The following is a 24202-nucleotide window of genomic DNA, read 5'->3' as shown; positions in this document are numbered from 1 at the left end:
ATGTGTTGATACTTTGGTATGTTTTATGTGAATTATGATGGAAGAAGGAGGAAAAGACATGTTTTGTAGCAAATGGAGAAATCCTGTATGCATTTAATCACTGAAGGATCAAGAGGTTTGTGTGTTCCTGGCAACAGCTTAGAATCAGCAGTCTTTGGCTAGCTTGAAGCAAGAGAAAGCTCTTATTAGCATAATCACTGCACATCTCTCTTGGTCCTTGCCTAAACTTAAAATCAGTCTTGCAGGACCATTGTATTGGTTGCTCATTCAAAGCTTTTTCAGGAGTGTAAGCAAGACCTTAGTACGAAAGGAAATAGACCAGATGGTAAAGAAAATGTTCTAAATAAATTCAACGTTGATTTTCCAGTGTGATCGGTAGTGACGTGCCTCTCTGCTGGTCTTTTGCCTCCGAGTTTGAAAAACGAGATGTATGTTGAAACTTAAAATTGTACCTAATGATTCCTTTTTTATTTTTTCAACAGAGTTTTCCTTCTTCGATCCCAATGATGCAGCATGTCAAGAAATACTTTTCAACCCAAAAACATCAGTTTCTGAATTGTTTGCTATCTTACGGCAGTGGGTTCCACAGGTCCAGCAGAATATTGATATTATTGGGAATGAGGTGAGGTATAAATGAAGATACTTGAATACCTTCAGTGTTAAAGAGCAGTGGTGACAGCAAATAAGAACAGTTCACTCAGAAACAGAACTAATTCTAAGTGCAGATATAGTTTCTGCCTTTTAACAAGTATATCCTGATCAGTGTCTTGTATTCCACATGCTGTCGACTTTCATGTGGAAAGAGAAAGATGCTAGATAAAAATCGAGTACATTTGGATAGATGGCAGGAACAGTGTTTCTTCTGAAAGCAGTTGTTCAGAGACCCGTGGTGTTTCAGTTACTTAGCAGTAATCTTAAACTCCAATATACGAAGTTGCAGTGAAGCCTGCATAAGGATAATGTTTCCAAGGCACCAAATTTATTAGGAACTGAAATAGATTTGCAACCTGCAGTAGCCTGCTTTCAGAAGTCACCTTGTTTCTAGTTATTCCATCCTTCTTTCTTACTGTTCTTTTGGATTGTAGACTTTTCTGTAGACAGGTGGGGAGTATAGTAAAGATTCTTCCTACCATAGTAAAACTCTGGGTTTCTTTTGGGGGGAAGGATTGTTGAGAGATCAGAGAACAAAGGGAGAACGACTTCATTAACAATGTAATTTTCCTATTCTTCAGTTAGGTAGTTAACCTTTCAGCATGTGAAATTTATGTTGGAAGTAATGATATATCGAAGCTTTAAAATCTAAACAATGAAGGTTAATGATACTCATATAAAGCTATTTATTGCATTTTTGCATGTTGCTCAGTCCTTGCAGTTATAGTCTATTCTGGAAGGCTTCTTTGTCATTAACCATTAAAATGAATCCACGAGTCAATATATCTGAAATAACTTACTAAATAATACAGATGTTGGAGATATGCCAAAGCTAAAATGTGCTTGTTTTCCATTTCTCTGTCAGATCATTAAAAGGGGTTGCAATGTGAATGACAGAGATGGACTGACTGATATGACTCTCTTACATTACACTTGCAAATCAGGGGCTCATGGCATTGGTGAGTAAAGAAATGTCATTACAGATGTAAAACCCTAATTCATTCACAGAGGCTAATCCCACTGACTATTACAGAATTTTTGCTTGCAGTAGATTTTTGTTTTAGTGCCTGGTTTTGGCTCTTCTTGTGGCCTTCAGAAAAGGAGATACAGTTATGGCTGTGACATGACTTGAGTTAGTGGTAATAGGAATTGCAAACAATGGTACCAACTTAAACATACATTTAACATAGCAAAGGCTATGAGTTTTCAGAGCGAGGTGCAATCATCAGTGAAACCAGAGTATGTAGGTGACTACTGGCTGTTCCCCTGTGAGTTTGAGCTAAGTTTCTAAGTGAGGTCTGACATAGATTAGCTTTCCTGGTGTTGGCAGATCTTTTAACATAAACTTCAGCATTGTGGCCTGCAATTTACATCAGAGAGAAACAGGTGGTATTACTACATACTGTAGTAGAGATTTGAGCCCATCTTGATAAAAGGCAAAGATTTTTGCATCCTAATCCTAAAAAGAAAGGCATAGTAATTATTCTGGCATACATCTTAATGTTCAGTATGTGTTGCACATAAGCATGTGCATGTTTTTTGGGGTCAGATACATCTCTAATCCATACTTTACAAAATTAACCTTGCAGGTGATGTTGAAACTGCTGTAAAATTTGCGACGCAGCTCATTGATTTGGGTGCTGATAGCAGTTTACGCAGCCGCTGGACAAACATGAATGCTTTGCACTATGCTGCCTACTTTGATGTTCCAGAACTTATTAGTGTTATTTTGAAAAAAGCAAAGCCAAAAGGTAGGCCTTGTTACTTTAGTTTTGTGTAGTTGTCTATATTTTGTTCTGTGTTGACCCTAAGCTGGTGCGTAGCGGTGTTTTAAGTGTGGGGTTTGTTTATCCATTATACATAAATAGTTTCCAATTTCTTATTCTTTTAGTCATCCTCATAGGCTTATTTTTTTTCTTAACCTATGTTTTTTTTTTTTTTTGTAGTTTAAAAAGCAGCAATGGAATAAGTACAATAAACTTGAGCTTTGTACAAGATGGTAGAAAAGCATAATAGAACAGAAATAAAACAGGGTAATTCCAAATTGTTGAGAACTAAGAGAATGTATGCAGAAAACCAAAGATGTAACTATTCTGGTAAATTCTTAGGGTTTTAGAGATTCCTTAAACATCGAGAAATATGTTTGAAATCCTGGGAGAAGGGTAAAGGAGAAGTGGGGGGTTGGTGATAGCAGGTGGCAAGCTAGTGACTTAAGCAACATTGATGGGCTCATTTTTCCCACTTGTCTATCTAGAAGATTGTGTGTAAGGAGCAGTTTGGCATAAACAAAGATAATACCTTTGGGAATGGTGATAGGAAGGATTGGTAATTGGAGCCCTCTCTATATTAATGCAAATGGAAATACAGAAATGGTTCTGACCCAGAACCATTTGTTCCTCATTCGGTCAGGATATCAAGACGAGTCAGTAGTTTTAATACGAAGATTGTACAGATGGTAATTTATTTTACTGGATACCTTTCTGATTGTGCCGTTTTGCAGAATGATTAATGCCCTTTTTTAGCTGGTTGTAGCTAAAGACTCAAAATTCTGAAAAGCTAGCAGGTTTTTGGAGTACACAAGGTTTGCTTACCAGATCCCGACTCACCATGGAGGTAATCACTAAGCAGCGCTGATAGTATTGGTATGACATACCTGAAGAGGTAACAAGCATAGGTTTGTAACACAGGACAAAGTAAGACTGCCCAGTGGTTAAGTCCACATTGCATTTCACTAGTCCCGTCTTCATAATTTGCATCAGTGGATTAGGTCTTCTTTTAGACCTCATTTGCATTTGGTGTTCCCATCTCCTCCTGTGTAGTGCCTACAGAAGAGGTTTGGCAGGTCTTGAATAAGCAAATATTCCTTTTTTTTTAAAATCTCAGTCAAAGTATAAAATGATTTGCCCTGTGACATGAAAACAATGCATGGTCTGAACTAATAATAGGAGGAATACTCTTAGCTCTGTGCTTCATCAGGCAATTTGCAGAGAAGGGAGGACGTATGTAGAAAGCAAATACGTCTTGGATGGATCCATACTGAACTCAAGAACAAATGGTTGTTAATATATTCAGAAGTTGTTAAGATAGCGTATACTGACCCTGAGAGACCCCGTGTGAAACATCCACTACCACAGATGTTTCCTTTTGATTTACTGCTCAGCTGTTTCCTTTATGAGGCGCTGTAGCTAAATTCTTTGTACAGATTTACTCCTAAATTGTTACAACAGAGTGCTAGCTTGTTTGTACATTTTTGCAGGTTTTAAATATAAAAATTGTTAAAGGCTTAAGAATTAGCAATGTGTGGTGCCATTAGACAATGACTGTAACCCGCACGGGTTGCTAATGACAGATCATTGCTGTGTATTAATTTCCCTGAGATAGTTTGGAGGTAGATACTGGCTAAAATTTGATATATGTGTGTTTCCTTTTTGTCACCTGTACTATGCCAACTTAAACCTAAAACAAAGCTGTAAGAAAGTAGTCTTAAAAACTCCAATCAGGAGCTTGCAAACCTGAGGAAGTCGCACTAGTCTAATTAAAATAATAAAACCCCTACACATCAGTTACCCTTTAAACCAGCAGCTGTTGCTGACTCAGTAGCTAACAGTCATGATCAGTTTTTCTAAGACTGGTTCCCATGTGTGCAGAAAATACCTTCTAGATAGCCTTCTTAAACATGGAAGTTTTAATGGTTATATACAACTACACAGCTTGTACTCGGTTTTAAACTGGTGATGGTCTTTTGACATTTGGTATATAAAAGGTATCTTTATAAAATTCAATCTGTATTAGTATGTATAAAGTTGACATATGTTACAGACATATATGGTTATTTATCTTCTGTATATGTTAATGTTTTATTTGCCCCCCAAATATTAATTTAGTATAAACAAGTGAGGATGTTGATACAGTTTGGATATAGTTTGTTTATCACATTGTGAGAAGGGCTGGTGGTTTCTGGGCCAGAGACTGATACTGGAGAATACTGGGAGCCTGTATAACCCTGAGGTGAAATGTTTTATGTTCCTCAACTAGTTCAGGTTGGAACATTATTGCCGATATTTGTTGGCTTTTGGTTTGTGTATTAAATCAGCTGGCGTTTTTAATTCAGGGTCATATACATAATTGACTCAAAGTGACATTTCTCTTACGTGGTTTAGGAGAGGAGTCAAAGACCAAATAGACATTAGAACGCTAATCTTCTAGAACAGCAGTAACTTCATAGCAGATTGAAAGATACATTGGGAATAAGTGATGGAAATGCCTATTATGCTACATCTTTTGTAGTCAAATGCAGTGCTCCGTTTTTCAAATTATCAGTGAAATACCCTTTGGAGTGCAAGTTTTTGAAAACAAATTATGAAAATGTATAGCTCTTCACTTCCATCCTGCCCATGAGCAATTAAATTCACGTAAAGCAGAAGTATAATCATTTTCCCTTGTCCCGCTACCTGCTCACAAAGGAAACCAGCTGGTTGAAGATGCATCTCGTATTAGAATTTGACACTGAGGAGCAATAAAATAAAGAATTCTGAAACATTGATTTACATGCAAACATAAAGTTACAAACTTGTTAACCTTGGCACAGTAGATTGGACATTCTGAATTGCACCTGTTTTGCAGTTAAGTCATCAGTATTATAAGAGGAATGAAAGTAAATGCTCATCTTCCAGATTGGTTCATGGTATGAATAAGCAGATGCAGATAAGGTTGGTATTCTGTGTAGAATTACTTCTCATGTGCATTTAGTGCATACATAACTGTCTGTGTAAAAATGTTAACATAAACCGTAGAAATGAATGTCCGTTCAAGGAATCTGTTGGGGGAAGTGTTCATGTAACAGACTTAACATACATGTGATGTTTGATTGCAGATGTGGATGCCACCTGTAGTGATTTTGATTTTGGAACAGCTTTGCATATTGCTGCATTTAACCTGTGTACAGGAGCTGTCAAGTGTTTACTGGAACATGGAGCAAATCCTGCCTTTAGGGTAAGGAGTTAGGTTGTAGGTTAACCAAAAGGTGAAAAAAGTACCTGAAAAAAATGGAACAATCTGTCTGGGGTTTTGCTTAGCTACAAATGTGTTACCTGGAGAGATAGTGCATGAGAAAAGGTGATTTATAACTCACTGTGGATAATTTCCTATGCTTTGTTACACTTGTGTATTGCAGTTTGTATTTTTGTGTCACGGTCTAGTTCATTAGTTAGCTTTTAAGGTGCTCTTCTATTCGTTGCTTGGATAATGAAGAAAACAGTTGTTCTGCTTGCTAACCAAATAATAGGCCTGAGTTATAATGTGTTTAGCCACAGATCTTGCAGTATATATGATATTTTTGGAAGAGCGAGAGTTAGGGTGGTGGTTTGTGTTGGTTTTGTTTTTGTTTTTGTTGTGGTGGTGGTCTTTTTGTAACGTAGGCAGTATCTGTTCTCCATTTTCAAATTAAGTTTTAAATGAGAAAATACAGTTGTTTTAAGTGTCCTCCAGAGTCAGGTGTCACTGATGGTCTGAAATCTGGAATGTCACTGTTCATACAGTTTGTCAGGATATTCAGTCTAGATCTCTTTAAAACCACTGGTTTTCTTCTTTGTCTCATTATTTAGTGTGCATGTGCATGTTTCAGATTCTATGGCAGCTGCGTGTTAAGAGTCGGTTGCTTCAGGGAATGCTGCTTTGTAGTTGCACAAGCATCCTCAGCTGTCAAAAGGTGGCTCCGTTCTTGAGGCGAACAGTTCAGTGTCCATGTGCTTTCTTGCCTCTGTTTTCTACCCGTCTTGTGCTGATGCAAAGATTTGTGAGGGACCTGGTGGGCTGAATTGTGGGACTGGTGTGACCGAAACCATCGCTAATGCGATGGCTAAAAACTCACAGCAAACTCCCTGCTCAACTTTAAGCCAGCTATATCCTGGTTTTAAGGAACTGGGACTTGAATGAGGCTGACTTTCACTTAAAGAATGACTGTAGGTTTTTAAGGAGAGGCTGGTGTTTAATTAATTCTTCAGTCCTGCAGTAAAGTTCTGACCAGAGGCAGTGGGTAGAGTTTGCTTGTATGAGGACAGCAGAGTGTAAATGCTGAGTAAGGACTGGTATTTTTCTAGAGTTGAGACAGAGATGTTCTGGGGGCTCAGGGAAGGCTGAACTTGTAGACTTCTTTAAGGAAACAAAGCAAATACAGTCTTGCTCTTTGTCATTCACTCTTTGAGCTCCTGGGGATTTCTGAGTCCAGGAGCTTAGTTGAGTCAAATTTGGAAGACAGAGGTAATCACATTTCCACAAACTTAGTGAAACTGGCAGATGGGCACAGATCCATACTGATGTGTTCGCTGAAGAATGTGTAGGCAGAACTTGCCATTATGGCAGCCTGACAGCCCAACAGTTTACTTGCTGGCTGGCCTTGAGTTAAGGTGAGCTGGTGCTCCAAGAACTCTGGCCTCAGGTGAGTGTCAAATGGGGACATGCTGGGAATCACAGTCGCTGCTCTCTGTGAATGGGGGCTGCTTGGAAAGGACTCTGACTTTAATCCATCTCTCGTGGAATAGTCTGTATCTAAATAACCCTGAACAGTTTTACTCAAGTATTTATGTGGGATATCAACTTTGTGTATTCTGTACATGCAACATACGTTAATTCTGCCTTACATTTGGAATAAGCCTCACCAAGGAGTAAACTGTGCACAGGGTAAAAGTGAACTCTTTTGATTTTTTGGGGGGGGGAGGTGTTAGCTTTACATTATTGGCACTGCAGACCAGACTTCTTGCTTACTTTCCCAAATCTGTATTCAGGTAGACAGATACATACAGTGTTTTGTTTTTTCATGTGTTCTGAATACTAATAATGTTCTTCATATTTAGTAACTTTTGTAAATGAGGCACTGTGAATGGTAGTTTATATATCTAAGGATGTTTTGGCATCCTTATTTGAAAATGCAGATGTTTTTATAGTCATTTGTATTCTAGGAAAAATAGCTAATAAAGAAGATGAAAAACTGTCATAAACTGCTATGGTTTTGCCTGATCAGGTTTATTGTATCACAGCATTAAATCCCGTGCTACGTTATGTTTCTGCAGAATGACAAAGGGCAGATTCCAGCAGACGTGGTTCCTGATCCAGTAGATATGCCACTGGAAATGGCAGATGCAGCGGCCAGTGCAAAAGAAATCAAGCAGATACTGCTGGATGCAGTGCCTCTCTCGTGTGACATATCAAAAGCCATGATCCCAAACTACGACCATGTCACAGGCAAGGCCATGCTTCTGTCGCTTGGCCTGAAACTGGGAGATCGTGTTGTTATAGCAGGACAGAAGGTACGATGAGCAACCTTATGCTATTATAATTTCTGGATAGTCAGTTTACTTATCCCTTTGGAGATCCTTTCAAACCTGAGAGCCTAAAACTGGAAGGTATGAACTCTGAATGGCAGTAAGGATCTGGTTACACAAAGTAGGAAGCTAAGCAGTTATGTGTTAAAGAAAGTCACTATTATGAGAAGCTGTTTTGACAGACACACACTGCATTTTGTATCTGTAAACAGGCTTTCAAGTCTTCTGTAGTACGTGAGCATGGCTCAGCTTTTATTAACGTATTTGGTGTCACATTAAAATGATGGCAAAAGTTACAGATGTGAGTCGCCCAGCTTTCAGTTACGAGTGTGCATTCATGAATTACCCTTGACAGTTTCCAGAAGGCAGTAAAAGAAAACTTCAGTTCTGCTTAGCCTCTAGTAACCCAATTTCACTGGTGCAATGCAGCTAAAATCTTGGAAGCAGCACTGTGCTAACAGAGTAGTTTTGTGGTTTTGTGGGAGAATAAGAATGAAGCCAGTACTGGCCCAGCTCGAATGCGAACAGCTTCTAAGAAGTTACCTGGCTAGGCACATCTTAGAAATACATTGGAAAAATACAACATTGATACTGCAGTTAAGCATTCACACCTTTTATTTGCTCTAATAGCAAGGGCTCTGCAATGATGTAAGAGTGCTAGAGTTCTTTTAAACCTCTCAAATATTTCTCTGGTAAATACTGAAGGCATTTGTGAGCAAAATTTTACAAGTAGCTTTACCTTCAGTAATTTTTCTAGTATAAGTTCAGATTTGTAATTGTCACTTCTGAAGTGTTGTAAAGTGAACTCCACTGAGAGGGCAAAGCAGCTTTTATTCTGGATTTCATTTGGCATACTTGAAGTTGGGTCAGCAAAGCAAAGGGATCACTAGCTATGCAGAGGGGTTTTTAACTGAAGTACGGACAGGAAGCTGCTTATTCTTTAAGAAGTTCATGGAAGGTTCTTTTACAGAAAGCCATTGCTCAGTGAAAGCAGTGAGAACGTAACTGCAAGTCAGCTGAGGCTTTATGGCAGGAAAGGGAAGAAATTAGTCCTTGTTTATCCTTCCTCCAAGTAAGGCCCATAGAACTGTAACATGGCACAGATGGATAAAGCTGCCTGGGTCTGGTTATGTGGTTTTGAATTGAATATGCTATTACAGTGTTTTTTAAGAAGTTGGTGGAAGCTGTTTTCCTGCTGCCAAAGGCTAGCAGGGCTTTCCAGCTTGCTTTTATTTTTAAGGGAGCCAAAGCTGTCATACAGCAGGTGGGAAGGAGGAATGTGACTGTGCTTTTTGGTCTTTTCCATGTTTGCTTTCCTCCCTTCCTTCCTTTGTGTGAGAGTGTGAGAGGAGCTGTTCTGCATTACTCCCACATTGCTTCCCGCCCACTTTCCCCAGTTGTCTGAATGGAGAAGTTGATCTCAGCCCTGTCTTCCCCACCCCCTGGATGTTCATAACTGTGTGCAGGGTGGAGCAAGAGTGAGAACAGGATGATGACAATTACACCCCATTCTTAACCTCCTCTTAGGTCAGTCTTAATTTCCAGAATATGGAAGCTGGGATTGAAGGCACTGGAATGGCAGCATTTTTATGAACAGTATTTATGGATTCCTGTTCTCTTCCCTGCTTCTGCAGGCTCCTGGTATATCAGCTTTAATGAATCTGGAAAGCCAAGCAGTGGATGCCTGAGGGAAAATGGATTCCTCTCTTGATTCCTGCTGTGGCTGTCATTGTAGTATCCTTACAGGGTAGGAAGCTGTGTAAGCAGGTGTTCACTGGTTACAGTGAACATGACTTGGGGTCCCCCGGCTTCATTGGTTCCTTCTGTGCTAGATTACATGTTAGCTGAATGGACACTTCATGAAATGTGAGTGCAGGGAAACTAGTAGCTGGGAGAAAACTCTTTTCCCATTCTTGCTGTCCTCTGTTCCTTCCTTGCAATAGTCCTAGGATTCATGCAAAATTGGAGCCTCAGTGTTGCCATTTCAGTCTCCCATTTAAGACGCCTGCTTGTCTCTCCTGTCTGCTCAGTAAGTGCCCTTTGGCTGGTGCCTGGAGAATGGAGGAATCTGTGTGCTGCGTGGCCAAGCTTCCTCTGGCTGAATTTGATCTCTTGGTTAGTAGCTAAAAAGTCTGGGTCCAGATTAGTGTGATGTACCTGCCTATAACTCAAGTTTAAAGGAAATCTTCAGCATTAAAGAGGAGCAGGCTCTGTTTCTTTATAGAACATTAAGAAAGAGTAGCTGGAAGGTTTTACAGTAAAGAAAAAGTTCGTCTGTTTACCCTCTGAGTGCTGGTTTTGACCGTGAAGTCTGGTAGAAGACTGAAGTAGAAAATAAACTAATAGTATTAAGGTCACAAAACTGAGCAACTGAAAGATCAAAGGTTTTTAGTACTAAAGGTAATTTAAAAATCAAGCATAAAAATGAATTTAAATCAGTGTTAAATGCATCTCTGTTAGTTATTCCTCCCCTGATTGGTTGAAGTGTGTGAGCTTATAATGTGTATTTGTGGAGGCTGAGGTCCACCAACAAGACTGGTCTGTCTTGATATTCTTGGTATACTTACCTGTTCAGAGTATGTACTACAGTATATACTGAAACAACAACGTGTTTAAAACATTTGCTGGCTTTTGAATATTGTTTAATCATAAGGCGGGAATAAAAGACTTTGGAATCTTTTCCAAAGAAAAAATTTGCTCTGAAGTTTACCCTTGAACCTTCGCAACATATATAAAAATATATATATACTTACATGTATTTATTTGTATACACACACATACATTTGTAGATCTTTTAATTTAGCATTGCCATGGAATCTCCAGTTCAGCAAGGTATCTAGCCGTGATTCTGGAATTATTGTTGTGGAAGACACTGGGAGTAAAACTTCTCATTAGGCATATACTCCTGTACATTGCTGACTTGGAGTTGTGGTTCTTCCTGTCTTGTGCTTGTTTGTTGTGAGATCTATCAATAAGCACTGCTTTTCTTGAATGCAAAATATACCCAGGAGGATTAAGATGTCTTGGAGGATGCATTGGCTGGCATGGAAAGATAGGCATGGCAGTAATCAAGGTAGATCATGACGTTTGTATTTCATTGTTCTGATCAAAAGCTTGGAGATGACTTGCTTTCTCCTTCATAATCTGTACTATATTCTCATGAATACTTGTGTAACAAAGTCATTCTGTGTTGGTGCTTTTTGTATTAGGTTGGTACATTAAGATTTTGTGGCACGACGGAATTTGCCAGTGGCCAGTGGGCTGGCATAGAACTGGATGAACCAGAAGGAAAGAACAACGGAAGTGTTGGAAAAGTCCAGTACTTCAAGTGTGCACCGAAACATGGTACAGCCTTTAATTCTTCCTTAATTTTAAAAGTAATTTTGGAAGAGATGAACTTTCTGGGAGAATAAAATGATAACAGATTCTGTTGCTTTTCTTTGTAGTGCTTTCGTTGTTTGATTTATTCTTTAACTGTTCCTAGTGGTTGTCTGCAGCTATCTGCAAAACCACTGAAACAGCCAAGCAGTCAACATTTCTAGTTAGTTCTGGTTATTTCCTTGAAATGGTGACAAAATATTTCCTGGTTTTCCACCTATCTTATTGAAAGTGTTTGTGTTGCAGCAATAATGGCCACAGTTTTTTACCTGCTTTGCCTTCCTTTTTAAGAGATGCACACTTGTAATAGTTTCCTAACATTCAGCTTGAGGTATTTTAATTGCTGTTTCATGGACACTCATGATATACAAAGCCTTGTGTTTTGTAACAGCAGAGACTGAATGTTACTCTTAGGACAAAAAGGAGATTCTAATTGATAGTTTTACTGACTTCCTGAATTACTCTGTCATTAAGCCTTTTGGTTTCACCGTTGTCCTGGTTTAAAACCAGTCAGACAGCTTGTTCACTCACTCTCCCCCTTTCCTCCCTCTTTCTTTCCTTCCCCCCTCACCCCTTCCCTGCTCCTGGAGGGATGGGGAAGAGAATCGAAAGAATGTAACTCCCACAGGTTGAGATAAGAACAGTCCAGTAACTAAGGTGTAACACAAACCACTGCTGCTACTACCAATGATAATAATGATAAGAGAAAATAACAAGGGGAGAGAATACGATACCACCCACTGAAACGAGCCTGACCCAGAAGCTCCCGTGCCCTCCCAGTTACCTCCCTGGGCATGACGTGCTGTGGTATGGAATACCTCTTTGGTCAGTTTGGGTCAGGTGTCCTGTCTGCTTCCTCCCGGCTTCCCCTCCTCCCTGGCAGAGCATGAGGCTCACAAAGTCCTTGGCCAGAGTAAACATTACTGCACAACAACTAAAAACATCGGTGTTATCAGTACTGTTCTCAGGCTGGAAGCCAAAAACACAGCGCTGCATCAGCTACTGAGAAGGAGAAAAAATGACTGCTACTGCTGAACCCAGGACAACTGTCCATTTGAGCTGGTCCTTCCTACCCTACAAGTGCTTTGGCAGCACAGCAAGCTGTGACTGTGGCTGATAAAAACCCCTGTATTAACTGATGTCAGAGTGAGCAGCCAGTGAGTTTTATTAGTATTACCCCTGGCTTTGTTTTGACACATACAATTTTCTCTCCAGGTATCTTTGCACCTCTTTCTAAGATAAGCAAGGCTTCTGATCACAGAAGAAGCTCTTTAAGAAGTTCCTCTGTGCGGTCTTCACCTTTGGTCAAATCCAAGAAAATAGATGTGACGCACATAACTTCCAAAGTGAATTCTGGTGAGTATTTTCTTCTAAGTTGAGACAGGATAGAGGGATACTAATCCTCAGGAATTAGCACTAATCCTGTAAGTCTTGGTATTAAAATACTTGTTTGGATTTAGTTCATCACCTGGGATGAAAAGGAGATGTTTACTAACTACGTGTTCTCATTATCAGAAGTTCACTAGCCTGTAAACTGGTACTGGAAGGATGTTGTGTGTAGCTGTTTAGTGATTATAGTGATCCGATGTACTATGACAGGTTATAGTCTTCGCATACTCTATTTAAAATAGTCCACATTTGTTTGCGAGCCATTAAAGTAGTTTCTGATTGCCTGTGGGATCAGTTACATGTCTGTGCTTTATGCGATTCCATTAACTAAGATCTTCTTCCCCGGGTAACTTGAAACATCTCACTGAAATCAGTGAAAATCTAGAAACTGATCTATATACACCTTTAGGAAGAGAAATTGAAGAAATTGAATTTTTCTGGCAAAATGATCAAGGAACTACTTATCTGATTGTGTTCTATCTGCTAATTAAATTATCTGAGTAAAACCAGAGGCAAATTAGAAAAAGGATGCCCTTGTAATAAGGCCTCAGTCTTCTGATTGGAGTTAAAAGCTCAGCCCTTGGCTCTGCTTCAGTTGTTTAGTAATTTACTCAAATTAACTTGATTATCTGTGTAACTTCTGTCCCTGTGAAATAAGGATGAGGCATCTTTTCTGCCTGTCTGGGCTCCAAGGTGTTTGGAGTACAGACTTCTTGCTGTGTACAGTGCCCACCATGCATAATCTGGCCCTGTGTCTGCCTGGCTACATAATGATGTCATTAAATGTATTACATTAGCATTTCTTTTGCCTTTTGGACCCTCTGTAGGTGACTCATACTGAGGCAGCAGAGCTTGAGGGGTAGAAGGTATGCATACATTCTCACTGAATTTACTCAAGGCCCCTAAAACACCCCATACCAGTAATGCACAGGGGACTGAAACAGTGTGCAGGGCTGGTGGAAAAGAGGCATTTTGGCAGCATTTTGGATGACTTACGTAACGCTGCTCTACACGGATTGAGGGGGAAGTAAGCTTTAGCTCTGTGTATTTACAACAACCACAAGATGTAAGCTATTTATAAATGGACATCTTGCATAAAAAGCTCCGGGAATAATCGGTTTGTTAGGAGTATTGCTCAGAGCAGATCTAAGCTGACTTTTTCTGTTAAGTATTCTTCAGTGTTTGATTCAGTTTGTTGTGAACTGTTTGTAATCCATTACACTGTAGTGAAAGTACTGTTTCCTTTGTCACGGACTGTGTTCTGCTTTAGTCATAAGCCACCTTTTTCTGCACCCTAAAGGTGCGTTTGTGCCTTTGTAAATTCTAAACATTTGATACTTTGCTTCAGGTAAGAATCAGAGTGAGGTATGTATCATCTGCCCAGCAGAGTTTACATCCACTAACAGTAATCTGGAGGCTGGTGTTCTTGAATTGAAAGGTCCATTAGAATTAATGTGCTCAGCTAATTCATGGGCTGGAGTGGGAGGATAGAGCTGCAGAGGCAGAAGTGTGTTTTGCAGTGTTTATGTGGCAGATTACATTTCTTTCTTTTAAACTTCATCTCTGCAATACACTGGTATGTAAGGATCCAAGAAAAATGAGCATGCTTTGTGTAGCTGTGGGTACTAGCTGCAAAGGGTAAATAAAATACAGCATGGAGATTTTCCAATTTGGTTTGTTTCTGCTGGCTTTGAGTAACCCATTGGATTGATGACAACAGGTCTTTTTCAACTTTCTAGGAAAAGGATTACTGTGATCAAATTGAGAAATGTGTTCTCAGTCCCAACCAGTAGCGTCTTGATCTGATGCCTTAGTGGCTAAACCATAATGTTTAAGAAAATACAGTACATCTGCAAGCTACTTCAGTCCCTGTAGCTGTATTAAGCTGAAAGATGTAGTTAAATAAAGATGACATGATTTATTTCTTTTATCCCTTCCATGACAGGGAGGGGGTAAACCATAGATAACTTGCTCTTCATTGAATGAGGGTAGGAAACTGTCATGAATGCAGAATGGCTGTTCGCTGGCATAACTTCTGTGGCTGTTCTAGTTCATATCACAACACTGTTGCTCCTTAGGCTTTTAAAAAATCTTACTGCCATGCTTACTTTGTTACTTGTAGGCTAAATAAAGATGTGGTCTCAAATCACCCTCTCAAAAGCTTTATGGGTAATCTTTAATGCAGAAATGGTGAAATTAATCCTAGTGAATAGTAGGCGTTAGGGATCATAAAAGTGAATGTTGTGTATATAACAGATGTTAAGTGTTTGAAAGATTTAAATAAAACTCCTTCAATAGAAACATTAATATTTTGCAGACAATTTGGTTATTGTTTGGCAAGATGGCTTGGACTGTTTTAATGTGTTGAGGGGTGTAACATCTGTGCTTATCCATCAAAACAATTCTGCAGCCTTGTTTACCCATTTATCAAGAGTCTAAGGAACTGTACAGGTGTATCTGTTTTATCCCTGCATTTAATCTGCAAATGTGTCAAATTGGTTTCAAACATGACTTTCCTGAAAAGAGTGGTGTTCTTTGTTGGATGTATGCATTTAATTGTCCATGTTCTTTCTATAGGCCTAAACATGGTGAAAAAAGAGGGTGCTTTGGAAAGCAACTTCATGACTCCTCACAGGGGAAAACCTGTACCTGCAAAAGATGGTAACTAAATATTCTTGTCTCTTTTAACGTCTTGAGGAAAATGTTTGGTTTAAGGCAGAAGAGGCATTACTGCTGCCTTACCTCTGTAGAACTCCTGTGTTGACAGTATGGAAAGTGCCTTGCCTGTCTGTATTTAAGTCCCAGGCAGGCAGTACACAGTTTAGTTGGAGCAAGTGAAATTGGTGTGGCTGCTCCCTGGCATTTTGTGTTGGTTTGGGAACAGCTTCTATCCAAATACATGGACAAGAATATAGACAATAAAGCTGGAAGCTGTCTGTTGGTAAGTGATCTGAGAGAGGAGCTCCAGAGTTACTTTCTTAGGTTTCTGAGGGAGACCTTTTGTCCTGTATTGTCACTGCTTAGATTTTAATAAATAACTTTGCATGTGTTCTGTGGCAGTTTTTATTCTCTCCTGTATCATATGTTCAAGCTTGTATAATCAAGTGTTGCCATCTAACAGCACTTGAGTCTTGGCATCGTGTCACAGAAGACTCCTAATAACAGGCTTCAAATATGAAACTTGAAACTAGCTCTTTAAAAAGTTCCTGTTACATATGAATCATGCCGTGCAATTACCTAGTTCCAGCACAGGATAGTGACTTCTACTGTGTCAGTATTTTGTTTGCTGAACTTTAAACATAAAAGGACCTCACTCTTTTCTTTAACAAACTGTAAAAATGGGGTCTCCTTTGAGGTTATTTATTGTGTTGGTAAAAGCAGTATTTCCTTGAAATAATTTGAATTGTGAATTTGAGTATATCTTCTTTGAAGAAAAGCATCTTTGTATATCCTCCGTCAGTGTACAGTTGCAAGGAGGGGACTTGCGAAGGAGGCTAGTGTAAGGTACTTACGTGCTGTCCTGTGTGATCCTTTTTCAGAAGCAAGCTAGGGTTTGTGTAGAGAGAGGTTTCCAGCACTGCTTGTATGATCATGGAGGGCACTTAGTGGCACCACAATAACTGGGCGGTATAAGACATGACTTAGGAGAAGTTAAATTATATTGAACATGCTAACCCTGTGCTGAGATCAAGATGCCTGGCAAAAACTAATGAATTAAGCCTCCTGGAATTCTGGAAAGTTCAATTAATAAGATGATCTTAATTTTTCACACTGAGAAGCAAACATGTCTTGCTGTACCCTGCCTCATTTTGGGCAGAAGGGGTAGGAAAGGGAAGATCTGGGAAAGCCTTGAAAAGGAATCGTAGAATCATGGGAGGAAAGCTAATCATAAGTCTTACCGGACAGTTGAGACATCGGGGTTTGCGAATGCAGATAAACGTGATTTATCTCCCATTCTTACTTTATAGTGCAGATTTTAATATTAATACAGCGTGTAATGGAATCTAGTAGGCTCTAATACAGGCAATAATTCACTCACGTAGTATCACCTTTCTTCCACTCTCATCAAATCTTTCATAGGCTGGATGCTGGCAGTGCGGTGGAATGATCTCCCTACTAAGTAAGGCTCCCATAATTTAATTAAAATATACTTGGGGTTGTTTAGAAGAACTTTCACGGAGTAATAGTGAAGGGGCTTTTGGAGACCTCTTCTAACACTTGTCCATCACCTTAGTCCCAAGGCAGGAGCAGACACACCTGTGCCATTCCTGACAGGAGTCTGTGGAACTGCTGCTTAACAACTTCTAATTTTGGCTGCTTGTATTCTGCCCACTGTGGAGAGCAGCTAACTTCCTTCTTACGGAAGCTTTCCCTTCTGTTTAATCTGTCCTTTTCTGACTCTGCCCTCTAATAGACTATTTCCGTTTACATCATTTAGGTTTTCCTGGGTACACCAGCTCTTCCTCTTCCACTACCTCCTTGGAAGGCAAACGGAATTCCTCCAAGAAGAGGAACTTGACTGGCAGCAGTAAGAAGGCAGTGACCCGAGTGTCTTCTGCCTCATCTAAAATCAGTGCAGGTATGGTCTGTAGATACTGAGGTGTGTTTTCACAGGCGGGGTTTACTGCTGTACACGGTGCTTGTGCACAACTGCCTGTGCTGGTTCAGACACCGAGATGGTTCAAGACAGACGCTTAGGAAGTAGTTTAACCATAAACTTAACTTCCTAAAACATTTTTAAGCACATCTTTAAGGGGAAAAAAGTGTTCTCATAGTTGGTCACTGTACCTTTCAGCTGCAGAGAAAGGGCTGCAGTCCACAGCTGTCACACTGAAGCAAAGCAATGCTTTTGTGTAAGCAAAATCTGTGGTGTGATGCCATGTGTTCAAGGTACACTGTGTTAACGATGGGTACTCTGTTTACCCATTGGCTCACTATTGAAGACTTCCTTAATTTTAAAGATACTGTGTCGCTAATTTGTTTATCTTGTTCTTCTGTTGACCAGGGTTCTATAGTTCTCCAGCTACAAGGAAAAATGCTTTTGGTGAAGGAGAAATTCAGGTTGGAGACAGAGTCCTGGTGGTAGGACAGAGAACAGGCATCGTTAGATTTTGTGGGATGACAAAATTCGCACCAGGTATTTGCAAAGCTCTTTGTGTATGTTGTAGAATCAGGATGGGATGGCTTAAATGTGAACATTGAGAGAACTCCACCTTTTTCCTCCCTCAAAAAAAAAAAAAAAAAATCCAAATTTACTGATTTGTTTCAGTGTTCTTCCTCTCCTGCATTTCACTGCATATTTTTACTTCAATGCAACTGCCAGAAAATACTGGTTGAAAGGGTGACTTTTACTTGTCTCTAAACCAGCTTACTTAGGAGCAGTATTTTGATGTTGAACTAGTAAGCATTGTTACAGAGCTTTCTGAAAAGCCTCTGTTTAGTCTCCAAAGTGGGATACAGTTTATTGAGATCACATGCCTTTACTCCTTACTTCTTGTAGTACGCCTTTTAACACAGCTCATCTCTTGCAGTACTGGTACTCTTACCATGTCATATATGTGGGTTGTTCTGACCTTCTTTGCATCTTTAAGAAGGGAATTGTGAACATTTAAGTCTTAACTAACAAACCTTTATGTCACAGGACGATGACAAGTTCAAGCATCTCAAAAAGCCCTAAATCCTACCATCATTTTCTAATCCTTCTCCCTTTCAGCTCCTCCCACCGTTCCCCTGCTATAAACCACTCTGCAAATGAAGCCAGGTGTTTTCAGAATTGTTCTAAATTCTAGAAACTGTTTTCTGAATTCTGTTTCTTGTAACCGTACTCTATAATGTTTATGGCCTTACCTATAACCATCTTACTGCAAGGGCACTGCAAAACCAGTTGGTCAGTGCTGGTGCTAGTACCTAGTTTAAATGAGGTCCATTTGACTGGTACGTGAGCAGCAATACTCCATCGCGACACTCGGTGGCATCAATACTTCACAAAGAAACAGCGAGAACGGCAGAATGGGAGACTGGGGCTCAAGCTCTGTACATGGGTTGTTCCTTCTCGCCCCTTTCCCCCAGTTTTGCTATAGGCAGTCGTGGCTTAAGCTACTGTGATTAACTGATCCTGCTCTTTGGTGTGATGGCTCCAACCTTTGCATTGCTGCTTACAAAATAAACAATGAGGACTGGTTGTCCAAATACACTGTAAGTGGAAACAAGTGTAAGAAAGCTGCTCAACAGCCTCCTCCTGCTTGCTCTGCTTCAAAGTGGGGAACAGTTCTTTATTTTTTGAGAAAAGATGGTATTGTAAGGAGCGAGGGTGGAAAGGTGCCAAATCCTCACCATTTGCAGACTCATTTATGGAAAAGGTAACAGGTGCATTTTTAGGTATTTCTATTTTAATGTGTATTAAAGCTCTGGCAGTTACCCAGACTTTTATTTCATTTGCTGCAGTGCAGATCTTTCTTTAATTCTGAAAACAGGAGGGGGGGAGAACTCCTGACGTACCGAGCCCTTCTAATTCATAAGATGTCATTCCCAAGTTTCTTGAGCTGATAATTAGAATTACCATTTTATCCAGTGCCTTAGTACCAAGTGACTTGAATTAAATTTTGAATCTTTTGGGGCTGGATAGCATAAGGACGAGTAATGGAGTATGAAATTTAGCACCCTTATGTAATTAGCTCCCATTTATCACAGGTTATGAATGATCAAGCCTATTAACATCTTGATGCCTGTTCAGTGTCGGGTAAGAGATGAATTGCCGGCCACTCCCGATTCTTCCACCCTTCTCTCAATATCACACAGCCAGCCTTGCAATTTGTATTAATTATAACTTGCTAGATGGAGTAGAGAAATGAATTAATATCAAAACTTTAATTTTACTGTTGATGATCTCAGATGAGGCATAAACCATGTGGTCATAAGGCTGAAGAGAGAAACCTGAACCACCACTGCTCTTCATTCCTGACTCCTCTTCATCAAATAGCCACTGTTAAATTCAGTAACATTCTGTTTGGTTTCAGTGTATATATATATAAACAGGTTTACCTTTTCTGTATTAATTAAAATATCAATAACTTCCATGAAAGCATATAGAAATATCATCAAGATAATAATCTTTAGATTTATTCTGCTATATGTTTTTGTATAGTTACATAGTTACTTATATATATTTAGTATTATGATTTAGACAGTTTCTAACTAGAAACTGTTTTCCTTGATGTGGCCGAATCCCAACTGTAGCAGCTGTCTGTATGAAGTAAAGCCTGTGGTGTTTTGTTCAAAATACCATGATTTTACTGTTTTGAAATGCAGGATTCTGGTGTGGAATTGAATTGGACAAGCCTCATGGGAAGAATGATGGTTCCGTGGGAGGCATCCAGTACTTCAGTTGCCTTCCCAGACATGGTATATTTGCACCACCATCTCGTGTACAGAGGTAAGCACTGAAGCTGGTTTCATGTTTGTTGCCAAATGCTTTCTTAATGCATTTCTGGCAGGAAACAAAGTTTTACCCCAGATATGACAGAAATATTTTCTTCTGCTAATGGAACTTCATAACCTCCATTAAAAACCTGACGAGTTTTAGATCAGCTCTTTGGAAGCAAGAGCTTGAATTTGAAATGCAGCCCCCCAAGAACACCTGAGGAGTATTGTGCTCTGTGTTTAGTATTTGTATCTAGTTGACCTGCCAGATGTTTTCTTGCCTTTTTTTTCCCTGAACACCCTGCTCAGGCAAACTGTTGAAGAACTCCCCTCAAAATTATACATGCTCACTTGTGGAGTAAAAGGCAAATGATTCAAACTAGTTTGCTCTGGACACTGTTATGTACTGGCCCGATTACAGCTGAAATGTTTGTGGCTCTTGGGAGCAGATGGAGAAGGGAAAGAATCAGCATTTAACTCACATTACAAGAATGCCAGCAGTAGCTTTGTTCAGATTTGAGTTGAAATGACTTCTTTGTTGTGCTATTGCTTTTCAGGCTAACGGGTTCTCTGGATTCTCTCTCGGAGACTTCGTTGAATAAAATAAATCGCACTTTTCCAGGTAGGAGTGTAAGAAAGACACTGTGATTTGGCTTAGGTAGCCTACTGCAGGCTGCTGTTCACCTACTGCAGAAAGCCACCTTCTCACATAGATTTTCAAGCGCCAGTTTGTCCTGTCCCTCCTTAAATATGTAGCCTGCAGAATGAACTGTTATTAGTTGTTTCTAACCCATATACTGGCAGAAATAATAGTGTCAGAGTTAAGATACTCTTTCCTTATTGCTGTATTGTGTTCTAATTAGTGTTAACCATAAACTGAACCTGCTCCTTAATCTAAATTGAGATTATTGAACAGATTGGTGTAGGCGGGAGCTGTATGACATTTGTGAGATATTTGAAGTAGTTGTTTTTCTTTTTCCTTATCTAAGCTATTTGTAAAAGGCTGCTTCACATTACCCTTGTTGATTTTGTTTCATTTCTGTCTTTGCAAGTCTGAACACGTTTGAACATGTTACGGACTCTTAGCTTCATGAGACATTGCATCACTATTTTCAAATGAGAAGGCAGAATGTGAAGCAAAGGAAGTAGTGTAAAAGAAAACATGAAGAATAGGAGCTCAGAAAGAGCTGGTTTTGGTTGTTGGGTTGGTTTGTTTGTTTTTTATTCTGAAGAAGTCCTACGCAGCTTATTAACCTTTCCACTTAGGCTTTAGGCGCAGTCTGAGCACCACTTCTGCATCTTCACAGAAGGAGGTAAACAGAAGAAACTCCTTTGTTAGGTGAGTGAGTGTTTTGAGTTTAAAATGTTTGGGTGAGCTGCCTGTTAGCTTTATTGTGTCTTGTTCAAAAGAAAATCTTCATGATGTGTAGTATCTAGACCTCTACGTTAATTTTTTTTCCCTTCCAAAGTGAAGCAGTAGTAGACTGTTTTTCTGAGGGTATCCTGGAGTAGAATCCTTGAATTCAGGTTGCCATTAGAATTGTTTTCCAGTCATTCATCACTGTGTATTTTCTAAATCTCTGTATTTTCACACGGCTGGGTGAAGTTCAGAGGGTCTTGTGAAAGGACTTCACTTTGTCCTGGGGTCATCTGCTTGCATGTTAAAACTTGTTTTAGCTAAGTGATTTCAAGCCCCAAATAAAATGTTTTGTGCTTCTTGATTTACCACTCCTATCACCTGTGGTTAGAATTGTCAGTCCTGGTTATCAGGAGAAAGGAACTTGGATTTTCCAGGTATTTCAGAGTGCCATGTGTACAAGCCTGGTAATGTTATTACATGTTTTATTTGAGACATGAGACCAAACCCTATTTTTTTAAAAAAAGGAGTTGATTTTTCCCTCCCCCTGTCACTTCACTGAATTACAGCTTTGCCCTGGATGTTTCATAGAAAACGACTTCTGTTTTCTTTTCCTATCTAGATCCAAGAGCTCTGTGTTACGGCACAGCTGGAGCAGCACCACTCCAGCTAACACTGAGGGACCAGTGAAGCTGCATGAAGGCTCCCAGGTCCTTCTGACCAGCTCCAACGAAATGGGGACTATCAGGTACATCGGCCCTGCAGACTTTGCACCTGGGATATGGCTTGGACTGGAACTCAGAAGCGCCAAGGGAAAAAATGATGGCTCTGTGGGGGAGAAGCGCTACTTCACCTGTAAGCTGAACCACGGTGTTTTGGTTCGACCTAGCAGAGTAACCTATCGTGGGATTAATGGGGCGAAACTTGTAGATGATATCTGCTGAGCCAAAATGTGCTCATACAATAGGAAATATGTATTTTAAAGCACACAAGAACCCCATCTAGAATGCAAACTTATTTTTAAATTATTAAATCTGAATTTGCATTTTACATATATATTAGCATATATATGTATATATAATATATTTTTATAGATATATAAAAATAGAGATTTTTAAAAGTCACATTAAGAAGTAAAACCACTATCGTGTTTCTCTTACTGAAACAGCCCTTGCTTGGGAAGGGTATTGCAAAAGTGTCTTGGGTGTGAGATGCTGTATTGTTGAGTAACGTTCCAGTATGTCCAGCATTCTCTAATGTTGCATTCATGAATCACTTACTGATTCAAGCAGTATTTAAATGATGTTCCTCTGCCTGGTTATGAACTGATAATGCTTCTCACAGAGGAGGTGGTGAATGAATGCCATTAGTTTGGGTACCAGGGACTTTGCCAGTTCCAGTACCAGTTGCTAGCAATAAGAAAGCAAAAAGGATGAGACCCCTTTTTCAAGCAGTTGTGAAGTATTTTTACATTTTCCCATTCAGATCCCTCCTCTTTTTCCCCCTCTTATTCTCGCCTCCAGAACACAAAAGGGCTGATTTGTGGTTAACTTTGTGAACAACAGCAGTAAAACAAAATGCCTTTAAAAAGCACAAATATGCTGCATGTCAGGCTGTATGGTAAAAAGCACTTTCTGCTGTATGCATTTGTAGAAGGAGCAATGTATAAGAAGCACTCTTTAAAATAATGCACTTTGCACTCTCCTGGAGAGCTTTCCCTCAGTTTTGAAGTATTTTCCCTTTCGTGTGCTGCAAGCTGCAAGTATCAGGTTTTAAATGCAGATAAACCTGTACTTTACTTAACATTACTTAATAGCCTCATCATAAATACGAAGTCTGTATAAATACAGCATGGTAGTTCCTGCCAGAGGTATGGATTATATGCAGGGTCTTCAAGCAAGCTCTTAACATGATTTGATTTATTTGTGATACATTTCTTTTGGAACAGTTTGCAGTAGAAATTTATTGTAGAGGCTCATGATAAATTAAGGACGGTTTTAGTGTGTTGTAACATGCCTCGATGTGAATTATTTGCATATCAGCCTTTTAAAACAGATAGATAATGTTTTGTCCATATTTTAAACATACCATGTATTTTAATTGCTCAGCATATGTAAATGTTACCTTAGCAGGATGGCTTTGCGTTTCAGAACAGTCATGTTGTTCTTAAGTGATCTGCTTGCTCTTACCTACTTGAAGAATCATAGAATAGTTAGGGTGAGTCAGGAAGAAGTGACACTTTAAATTACATCATAATATCCTATTTTTAGACAGAATTCTGCTGCTACCAACTTCTTTTAAGTAACTGCTGTAGCTATTTTTCCTGACCTGTATTTAAAATAGTGCATATTGTATTCTAACTTATGGGAATTTTTAATTGAATATAAAAGCTGTACATTTTTAAATGTAAAAAAATTAATGCTTTATATTTGAAGATGCAGATATTCAGTGATGTGCTGAACTTTATGTTGTCCAATACCTGTTTCTTGCCGGTCTCAGTAAAACGAAACCCTGGTGAGCAGTGTGGCAAAAAGCATTTTTCTTAGGTCACTGCAGAACGTACGTACTCTCACGTCTGGTCTTAGGTACAAGTTATGGTAACAGGACACAGCATGGAACAGGAGCTGTGGAATATAACCCAGAAGTGTTTCGTCTATCTCCCAGCTTGCTCATGGAGGCCACCAGTTGT

The 24202-nt window shown here is 39.5% G+C and overlaps 1 protein-coding gene across 5 annotated transcripts in view; it reads left to right on the top strand.

Annotated features, from left to right (window-relative positions):
- CLIP4 (CAP-Gly domain containing linker protein family member 4) overlaps window positions 1-23524 on the top strand; it is a 97975-nt gene extending 74451 nt beyond the window's left edge. For 3 of the 5 annotated variants that reach the window (XM_061475374.1, XM_061475376.1, XM_061475375.1), the window contains 14 exons: window positions 483-622; window positions 1517-1610; window positions 2241-2402; window positions 5525-5643; window positions 7719-7955; window positions 11180-11315; window positions 12564-12704; window positions 15315-15398; window positions 17176-17316; window positions 17743-17874; window positions 20046-20169; window positions 20714-20778; window positions 21423-21495; window positions 22136-23524. In XM_061475374.1, coding sequence (XP_061331358.1) covers window positions 483-622; window positions 1517-1610; window positions 2241-2402; window positions 5525-5643; window positions 7719-7955; window positions 11180-11315; window positions 12564-12704; window positions 15315-15398; window positions 17176-17316; window positions 17743-17874; window positions 20046-20169; window positions 20714-20778; window positions 21423-21495; window positions 22136-22457 — 1970 coding nt within the window. In that variant the 3' untranslated portion in view covers window positions 22458-23524. The remainder of the gene's footprint in view (window positions 1-482; window positions 623-1516; window positions 1611-2240; window positions 2403-5524; window positions 5644-7718; window positions 7956-11179; window positions 11316-12563; window positions 12705-15314; window positions 15399-17175; window positions 17317-17742; window positions 17875-20045; window positions 20170-20713; window positions 20779-21422; window positions 21496-22135) is intronic. The other 2 variants (XM_061475378.1, XM_061475377.1) reach the window with 2 other exon arrangements.
- The last annotated feature ends 678 nt before the right edge of the window (window positions 23525-24202 follow it).

Source organism: Pezoporus flaviventris, unplaced genomic scaffold (genome assembly GCF_033815535.1).
Source record: "Pezoporus flaviventris isolate CSIRO_AGI_PZ_B2104156 unplaced genomic scaffold, CSIRO_AGI_Pfla_v1 ptg000083l, whole genome shotgun sequence".
NCBI lineage: Eukaryota > Metazoa > Chordata > Aves > Psittaciformes > Psittacidae > Pezoporus > Pezoporus flaviventris.
Note: the sequence above shows the minus strand (reverse complement) of the source record. Positions and strands in the feature narration are given on the sequence as shown.